Here is a 10242-nt window from a genome sequence, read left to right on the forward strand (position 1 = left end):
CAATTTAGGTAGAAGGAAATGGCAACCCACTCCAGTGTTCTTGCCTGGAGAATCCCAGGGACAGGGGAGCCTGGTGGGCTGCCATCTATGGGGTCGAACAGAGTCGGACACGACTGAAGCGACTTAGCAACAGCAGCAGCAGCATACTCCAATATTGGAAAAGGAAATGGCAACACACTCCAGTACTCTTGCCAGAGAATTCCATGGACTGAGGAACCTGGCAGGCTACAGTCCATGGGGTCGCAAAGAGTTAACACGACTGAGCAATTAACACACACACATACTCCAATATAAAATAAAAATTTTTTTAAATCAAGTCACTCATCAACTCAGAATCTCTAGTGGCATCCCACTGCTTTATAGAATAAAGAAATACCTAGAAGTCATTCCTTCCTTCATTCATTCAACAAACCATAACAAAGGCCCTGCTGTCCCCCAGACACTACTCCTGGTATCAGACAGAGAGCGGTGAATAAGGCAGGTCAGACTACGCCTCCTTCAAAGGGCTCAGAATCTAATGAAAAAAGACGAGTAACAAACAAGTGAACAAATAAACTAGTTTTAGGTGGCTATACATGCTGGGATGAAATTAAGACAATGCAACAAAACATCACACACGGGGGTCTGCGTGTGAGCAGAGACCTGCGTGACGGGAAGGTGCAGACACATGGAGATCAGAGGAGAGAGAAGAGCCTACACCAGCTTGGGACAAGCTGGCTGTTCTCAAGGAAGAAAAAGTGGCTGGTGAGGCATCAGTCTGGCATGAGAGAAGAGCAGGGTAATAGGATGAGGGCAGAGAGCCAGCACGGCTGTACCATGTAAGTTGCAGACACGTGGTGAGAAGCTGGATATCAAGTGCAAAAGGAAATGCTCGGAGGGCTTTGAGCTGGTGTGTCCAAGTCTGACGTAGCTCCTCCAGTTCTTGCCCCGCCACTCTCACTCACATCGGCTCTCATCCCATCCCAAAGACATGCCAAGCTCTGCCTCTCTACCTGCTCCTGGTCTTACACTCAGTAGTGAGCCACCATCCTGACCTTTCCCTTTTTCACATGGCTAACCCCCTTTTTCCAGGCTTCAGTTTCAGGTTGAGAAGATCCTCCTGACCCTCCACCTACCTCAGTTTCACCACAATACATGAACTTCTTCTTCATAGCACTTATCATAGTGGCAATTGGTCAATGATCTGTATCATTACTGATTTAATGTCTGTCTTCCTCACTAGACTATGAAGAGCAAAAACAACACTGGTCTGGGTTCAATCTCTAGCTCCAAAGCTTAGCACTGGTCCTGGCATGTTAGGAAACAGAGTAAATATTTGTTGAATGACTAGACGATGTATTTCAACACTGCACTGCATTTTATAAGAAACAGCCAGTGTCCTGAAATAGGGCTTCCTAGGTGGTGCAGTGGTACCTGCCAACGCAGGAGACTCAAGAGACACGGGTTTGATCTTTGGGTCAAGAAGATCCCCTGGAGTAGGAAATGGTAACCCAGTCCAGTATTCTTGCCTGGAAAATTTCATGGACAGAGGAGCCTGGTGGGCTACAGTCCACGGGGGTCTCAGAGTCAGATGCTATTGAGTGAGTAAAGGTACCTATTCAACATCTGGTCACTTGATCAGAGAACATCAAAGATCCACGATAAAATGAACCTTAGAGATAATCTTGTCAAATCTCTTCATTTAATAATAAAAAGAGGTCTGGAATAGTAAACAGGTGATATATGAAGTGACTGGACCTCAATAATAAATCAGTTAATCAACATGATTCATCAATTTCCTTTTCACTTCTGATGGAAATTAATACTCTATTAAGTATTCTGTGACCCAGCCAGGGCCACTGTTAGACCGTAGGAGGCCTTTAGGCAAAACAGAAGCAGGCACCCTTTTCTCTGAATGGAAAGGCCCATGCTGAGGTTCAGGGCTTGGTGAGTGGCCTGTGGGCTGCACTTTAGCCAGTCTGTCCTCTCAGCCAGAGCCCTGTGCTGCAAACCACTTGCATAACCATGGGTGGTGGTCTTGGACTTAACCATAAACTTCCTTTGTGCCAGTAAGTGAGGCAGGCCCATGAGTGATGGCAAGAGGCATACAACAACCTCACGGAGCCAGGCTGGCCTGCAAGCCACTCACAACTAGGACAGTTGCAGGCAACCTCCCATCCAACCCAGACTCTAGCCTCCCCCAAAAAAGTCATGGGAACATGTTGAATATGGAGAAACATCTATTCAGCTTGCAGTCTGCTAAAAAAGAACTTAATCGGAGTGCCAAGACATATGAGAAATTATAAAAGGTTGGAAAGGCCAAGATTAAAACACCAATTCAGAAGAGCAATCCAGAAGTTACAAGAACACACACTGAAAATGCAATCCACCAGAAGAGCCAAACAATTAACTTCTTTTTTGTTATTTATTTTTAATCGAAGGATAATTGCTTTACAGTACTGTGTTGGTTTCTGCCATACATCAACATGAATCAGCCGTAGGTATACAAGCAAGCAATTAATTTCTTGAGCAGCAACACTGGGCTTCCTGCTGCGGCAGCGGGAAGTTCAAACTACCAGCAAAGTGACAAAGTTCACAGCTGCTGGTTGGGTCTGTAGATGCTACACTAAGGAATATGAACCTTGAAAAGATTTTGCCGTGATAGGTACATGAGAACACCAACTGGAAATGCTGAAGGTTCAAACACAACAAAAGGAAGACGCAACGAGGAGTCCCACACCCTAACACCACCACAAAACCAAGGGGGTATGTTGATTCAGGGAATGGCAGATGACACTATTGATAAACAGATAACTAATGAGTACCTCGGAGAAGGCGATGGCACCCCACTCCAGTACTCTTGCCTGGAAAATCCCATGGATGGAGGAGCCTGGTGGGCTGCAGTCCATGGGGTCACACAGAGTCTGACACGACTGAAGCGACTTAGCAGTAGCAGCAGCAATGAGAACCTACTGTATGGCACAGGGAAATCTACTCAGTGCTCTGTGGTGACCTAAATGCGAGGGAATCCAAAAAAGAGATATATGTATACATACAGCTAATTCACTTTGCTGTACAGTGGAAACTAAAACCACGTTGTAAAACAACTAGACCCGAATAAAAAAATTTTTTAATAAGTAATAGAAAAAAAGGAAATGCCAGATGAAGCTGGTCATGATCTCAAATCCAACAGCCACGGAGTCAGTAGGTTCTGTGGGCACAAGTGTTGCCTCGATGAAACACCATGAACTATGCAAGAGACTTGCTTGCCTGCATGATCAAGAGTAATTTACAGAACTGGTGCTTCTGTTTACTTTACTCGCTTCTAAAATATTTAGTGTGTATATACAGAAAAGTTTCGTTCCAATTACACTAAGAACACTATATATGCCAGAATGTCTAAACACTATTTGTCTGTAATGCTTTATTTTGCTTTGCTATACTTCCTAACACATTAAGAAATTGCAGGGCGTTTCCACTTTGACTTATTTTGTGGTTCTGTATATTATGTGTACAAGGGACATCTTTTCGTTGATGTCTTTGAAAGAGTAGCATTGGTTTGTTGTGCATGAAACATGTTTCTCAAAAGTTACATCAAAAAACTGAACACCACAGACTTCCTTGGTGGTCCAGTGGCTAAGACTCCTCACTCCCAATGCAGGGGGCCCAAGTTTGACCCTTGGTCAGGGAACTAGATCCCACATGCGCAACTAAGCATTTGCATGCCACAACTAAAGATCCTGCATGCAGAAACTAAGAGCTGGCTCAGTCCAATGAATAAATAAAAATAAATATTAAAAAATCTAATACCAAGAGTGAAGTATAGAAGAAAGGTTTGGATTTAAAAAAAAAAAAAGATGCGATCTCTGCTCTCAGTGGAGAAGCAAGCCCAGTTTTAGAGCACACTGCCTCAGGATAGTGCTTTAAACACAACCCAGAGACGCTGCCATGGAGCAAGCAGATGTAGCCACAGAGTTTGGTTACAATCCCCAAAGAAAGGAAAAACTGAACAAAGGAAATACACTCTACAACTTTAGGGGCTTTGTCATCTGTTTGTGGACAGACAGAACAGAGGATGAGATCAGCAATGATCACAGTACAATGTTTCAAGGACTTAGCTCAAACCTACTAGGGTCAGGGACTGAACCCGGTTGAGTGGAGCTCGTCTGGAGACTCTGAGCTCCTCAAGTGTTGAGTGCTGTTCCTTCATCACGATTCACAGTGCAGGGCACTGGGACCACCTGTTCCTCTGTGGCTCCCTCCTGACACCGGGACTTCCTTGAGGGCACGGATCTGGTCATATTCAGAAGCTGCATTTCACATGGTTTAGAGCCCCAGCGCCTTGCACAGTCCCATACAACACACAAGAATCTCTTGGTAATCCCTTGGTGGGAATGAAGCAAGTTTTGAAGAAAATGAGCAGCCTATATTGGCATAGAAGCTAGGGTAAAAGTTGGAAGAATATTAGAAGGTCTTAAAAGGAGAGTTAAACTTACCCTACCTAAGGAAAGATTCCTATGTGTAAGTGATATAATGAAAATCAATTTGTGGAAGATGTGGTGTGTGTGTGAGAGAGACACAGACAGTCGTACACAAGGAAGATGAGGAGATGAGTCAGGAGAGTCAGGATACAATCTTTTTTCTTCCAAGGATATCCTTTTATTGTTTTTCCATCACAGGAAGAATTTTATTTCCCACACCAACTGAACGTATTAAATAATAACTAATTCATTTCACCATGTGTATGAATCAAGACATAAAGAATATCGTATGCAACTGAATCACGTTCTAGAATTTCTTCTATTGGCCTACAGGCAATTAGAGCTTTCAATCAGCATGAGATAACCAGCCTTAGTAAATCGAGGTAATAAGATTCCAAACAAAAGAAGCAAATGTCTTGATTGTTCTGCACAACTGCATTGTGTTTTTGAAGAACTCTTGCCTGGGGGAGTTCACAGCATTGGCCAAGGCAGCAGAGCTGGCTAAGCAGATTTACAGACTGGCCCACTCCCCACTCATTATCCAGGATAGGGTCCAAAGAATGACTGGCTTCATCACTGGGACTGCCACTTCAAAAATAAGAGGTTATCCCACAGGGAGAGAAAGATCTTATCATGCAACGGCCCACAAGAGCAAGGTGGGCAACCAAGATGGCCCCTCGCCCCACCATGGCTCAGTCATGAGACTTGCTTTAGTCTGTGAGATGTTAGGAAACGTGACCCAAAAGAGAAGACTTGAAAAACCACTATGCAGTTCCACTTACTCTCTTACATTTTTGACATCCCCATGAAAAAAGAACATGCTGGCCCTCTGAAACATCACCATCTAATAGCATTTTTAGTGGTAATGCATACATTCAACAGCAGCAATGTCAGCTATTGTGATTCAAAAGCTGAAATTTTAATATTATTTCATTTTAATCAATTTAATTTAAAATAGCTATACATAGCTAAACGGCTATCATATTAGGCAAAACAGCTATGCTAAGTGATAGACACTTCCCACATCCCTGCCTAGAGTAGAACCAGATCATCCCAGTTGCTCCTGCTGAAGCCACCCTATATGAACCCACCATCTACTAATTCCAGACACATGAGCAACAGATGCTTATTGTTACATGCCACTGAGGTTTTGTGGTTGTTCATTACACAGCAAGAGCTAGCTGATACGTTTATTTTCTGAGTCCCATCTGCCTATCCCAGGAAGAATCCTCCTATTCCAACAAAAACACTCTGCTCCAGTGGGGTCATATTCCTCACTTTCCAAGCACCTGCCAAGCTTGTTCCACCGTCATGCACTTGCCCCAGCAGTATCTTCTATTTCTGGCCTCTCCATTTCTGCCTCCGTCTACTGAAACTGGACTCGTCTTTCAAATCTTAAATGTAGTCTCCTCTGTAAAATCTTCCCTCATGACTCTAATTCACAGCAATCCCTTTGGTCCATCACATGTTTTAGGGTTGATGTTGAAAGCATTATGAGTCAGACACAGACTTGGGCTGATATCCTAGCTTGGGCATTTTTAATTGATGCTATGCAGATGACACCACCCTTATGGCAGAAAGTGAAGAGGAACTCAAAAGCCTCTTGATGAAAATGAAAGTGGAGAGTGAAAAAGTTGGCTTAAAGCTCAACATTCAGAAAACGAAGATCATGGCATCCGGTCCCACCACTTCATGGGAAATAGATGGGGAAACAGTGGAAACAGTGTCAGACTTTATTTTTCTGGGCTCCAAAATCACTGCAGATGGTGACTGCAGCCATGAAATTAAAAGACGCTTACTCCTTGGAAGGAAAGTTATGACCAACCTAGATAGCATATTCAAAAGCAGAGACATTACTTTGCCAACAAAGGTCCGGCTAGTCAAGGCTATGGTTTTTCCTGTGGTCATGTATGGATGTGAGAGTCGGACTGTGAAGAAAGCTGAGCACAGAAGAATTGATGCTTTTGAACTGTGGTGTTGGAGAAGACTCTTGAGAGTCCCTTGGACTGCAAGGAGATCCAACCAGTCCATCTGAAGGAGATCAGCCCTGGGATTTCTTTGGAAGGAATGATGCTAAAGCTGAAACTCCAGTACTTTGGCCACCTCATGTGAAGAGTTGACTCATTGGAAAAGACTCTGATGCTGGGAGGGATTGGGGGCAAGAGGAGAAGGGGATGTCAGAGGATGAGATGGCTGGATGGCATCACTGACTCAATGGACGTGAGTCTCAGTGAACTCCGGGAGTTGGTGTTGGACAGGGAGGCCTGGCGTGCTGCGATTCATGGGGTTGCAAAGAGTCAGACACAACTGAGCGACTGATCTGATCTGATCTTTTGGCCTTGAGTAATTACTAATTATTATTTCTTCATCTGAAAAAAGAGGGGCAAGTTGCTGTGAGGATTAAATAATGTAAGACTAACTAGACCCTGACACATGTAAATATACTCACTCAGTAACTGTTTTCCATTTCGATGGCTTTCCTTTCTTTTTCCTAATCTAGTGCCCAGAACAGTACAGACCATCTAGTTCATACTCACACTCCTGTCAATTCACTTTTTCATTCAGAGCCCTGTAAGGGTTTCCACCAGCTAAAAGAGCATCTACACAACAGATAGTGGTGGACGCTGTGACATGGCACCAGATCCCCCTTCAGCTCCCAGGAATGCAGCCCACAGCCCTCCTCTTTGATAGTGCCTCTTGTTTCCATGGAAAAAACTGCCTCACCCAAGGGTCATAACTCCTTCCAGGGCTGCTGCTGCTGCTGCTGCTAAGTCGCTTCAGTCGTGTCCAACTCTGTGCGATCCCACAGACGGCAGCCCACCAGGCTCCGTCATCCCTGGGATTCTCCAGGCAAGAACACTGGAGTGGGTTGCCATTTCCTTCCAGGGCAGCCCTAATCTAATCACTGATCACCTTCTCAGGAGACTTGAGAGCTCTGAAAGTCTTATCCCACCTTGAGAGCTCCCAGAGGGGTGGCAGGCATCTTGCTGACCTGCATTGCAGCTCAGCTACTTCACTGCCCTCCCTTCCACAGGGGTGGATCTGAGGAGCTCCCCCTAATGAAATAACCTGCCTGCTAATCTCTATCTCAGGGCTTCCCTGGTGGCTCAGACAGTAAAAAATCGGCATGCAATTTGGGAGACCTGGGTTTGATCACGGATGGGGTCGGGAAGATCCCCTGGAGAAGGGACTGGCAACCCACTCCAATATTCTTCCTGGAGAGTCCCATGGACAGAGGAGCTTGGCCAGCTACAGTCCATGGGGTTGCAAAGAGTCCAACATGACTAAGTGACTAACGCTTTCACTTACAATCTCTATCTCAGGGTCCTTCCTGGGAACTGAACCTGTAGCACAGAAGTTAAGATGTGCAGAGAGCTCTGGGAGTCTTTCTCCTTGATATGTAGATTAAAACCCCAAATAGGCTCAGGGGACTTCCCTGGTGGTCCAGGGGCTAATACTCCATGCTCCCAATGCAGAGAGCTAGGGTTCGATCCCTGGTCAGAGAACTAGATTCCATATGCCACAACTAAGGGTTCCAAAGCCCCAACTTAAAAAGAAAAACAAAAGATACTTCAGGCTGCAACTAAAGACTCTGCATGCCACAATCAAGACCTGGTGCAGCCAAATATATAAACATTTTTATAAACAAACAAATAGGCTCAAAAGGTGTGGATTGACAGGAATCACTTTTCAACAATAGATTTTCTAGGTCTGCAGAATGTAATGTGTTTAGTCTGATGCCACAAGTAAAGGAGAGGAGAAGAGCCCTAATTTAACATAGAGGTTCTGAGCTTAGGATCCAATGACCACCTACCCCCCATAGAACTCATGGGTCTGTTAACTTAGAAAAATAAACTTCATCTTAATTTTCAGTAGCCCATAACCCAAATTTAGCATTTCCTTCCATTGTAAGTGTAGGTAACAATTGTATTAGCACTTAATGACTATGCCACTAACAGAAGTCACAGATATGCTCCTATCACTATATAGTCATTATAGAAGGTGTAGGTGTATAGTAGGTGTCTCTGAATACTGTTTACAGTCCCATGACCTTTAAAGTTCAGTCATTAGCTGACCATACAATGGAGCCACTGCTTCACCTTGTTATTTAATATAATTCTTTTTTTTTAAATGACATATATTACTTCAAACAATTTTTTAAAAAATATTTTAACACGTATTTCAACAGAATTGATTTCCTTGACAATCCTATGGATTTTATCTTGCACATTTAAAAACCTAAGAGGGAGTTTTCTAGGCTACAGGAGACTGCCCAAGGAGTTCAGGGCGGTGGGGATAGCAAGGGGACACCCTCTGTGGGTGGAGACTTCAAGGACTCATTCTTTTTCTGCAAAGCCGACAAGCTCCACGTGGGTGTTGTCCCGGGCGCAGTCTGCCGGGATCAGACCAGCAGAGCCATTTCAGGGGCAGGACAGGCTCCAGCCGCTGTTGGAGCTGTTCCCCCGCCCCTCTTCTGGAATGCACACAGCTTTATATGAAATCCACATGGTGCGCGGCAGCGACAGGAGGCGGCACGAAAGGACTTTACCAAGTTGACAGCGTCCCCGCGCCCAGCCAGTCCGGAGAACGCTCCAAAGAGCCAAAGGTCCCTCCCTGTCCCTCTCCCCATCTGGCTCCCCACCCCCCATGGTGACAATGGTCGGCTACAGGAAATTGGATCACCGAGGCACTCTGCTTTCCCAGCCCAGAACTCTGGACACAGAGCAGAATCATTGCCAAGATGTATCCGGAATCCGCACACACAAATGCAGGGGCTGTCGACTGCATTCCCGGGGCCGAGAGCTGGGCTTGGCGGTCTTTTTCTGCCCCGGCACCTACAGTAATCCCGGGGCCCGCGAGACGGCCGCTACCCAGCTCTGGCCTTCGTCCGGCGCCTGGTCCCAAGCGGACCGGGTCCTGTCCCCCAAAAGCAGGGGACAATGGCTAGATGCGGACAGACTTCCCGGCCCACTGCCGCGGGAGAGGAAACTCCGCCCGGGTCCCGGGGTCCCGGGTCACAGAGTCCCGGAGCCTGGCACTGCGCGCGCGGGGCGGCGCAGACGGGGCGAACTCCCCAGAACCCAGTGACCCTCCTCGAGCGACCGTGACCAGGCGGCGGGGAGGTCGGCTGGCCGGGCGGAGGCGGGAGCCCACTTGGGTTTGGAGACGGAGCGCCGCACCCCGCGCCCCGGCGGCCACCGGGTGCGGGTGCCCGCCCACGACGCTCCGGTCCGTCCGGCTCCGCGGGCGCCCCCGGCCCGCCCCGGCCTTCCTTCAGACGCCGCCTCAGCCCCTCGCGGCCTCTCGCCCAAGTGCCCCCACCTCCCGCCCGGCGTCGCACTCACGTAGACCGAGTCGATATCGGATCTGTCGAAGAAGTGGAGCGCAGTGCTCAGCTCCAGGGCTGGAGAGACGAGGTCGTCCCCGGCCTCCAGCTCCAAGTCCCCATGTTCGGGGCCGAAAGGAAAGAGCTCCTGGCGGCTCAAGCAGCCCCCAGGCCCCGCTAACAGCAGCTGCAGCAGCAGCGCCCGCGTCCACGCAGCTCCGCTCCGGCGGACCGTGGCCAACATGTTCCCGGAGCGCCGTCCCACAAACCGAGGAGCTCTGCGGCCGGAGGGTGAGGAAGGCGGAGATGTAACCGGACGCCCCTCTGCAGCCCCTCCGCGCCTCCCGCCTCGCGAGGTTCCCACACCGGGAAATAGGGGAGGGGAACCGAGGGGAGATGGGGAGGGCCCTGCCCCGCCCCGCCCCGTCCGCGGAGGCTGCCCAATGGCCGCGAGGG

General features: G+C 47.6%; 1 protein-coding gene across 2 annotated transcripts in view; it reads right to left on the reverse strand.

The window, feature by feature from the left end:
* The window catches only part of NID1 (nidogen 1), a 99051-nt gene extending 88841 nt beyond the window's left edge, over positions 1-10210 (reverse strand). Inside the window, exon 1 of one of the 2 annotated variants that reach the window (XM_010860106.1) lies at positions 9806-10210. In XM_010860106.1, coding sequence (XP_010858408.1) covers positions 9806-10030 — 225 coding nt within the window. In that variant the 5' untranslated portion in view covers positions 10031-10210. The remainder of the gene's footprint in view (positions 1-9805) is intronic. The other variant, XM_010860105.1, reaches the window with a different exon arrangement.
* Between the last annotated feature and the right edge of the window lie 32 nt (positions 10211-10242).

The sequence above is a fragment of the Bison bison genome, unplaced genomic scaffold (genome assembly GCF_000754665.1).
Source record: "Bison bison bison isolate TAMUID 2011002044 unplaced genomic scaffold, Bison_UMD1.0 scf7180017864462, whole genome shotgun sequence".
Taxonomy (NCBI): Eukaryota; Metazoa; Chordata; class Mammalia; order Artiodactyla; family Bovidae; genus Bison; species Bison bison.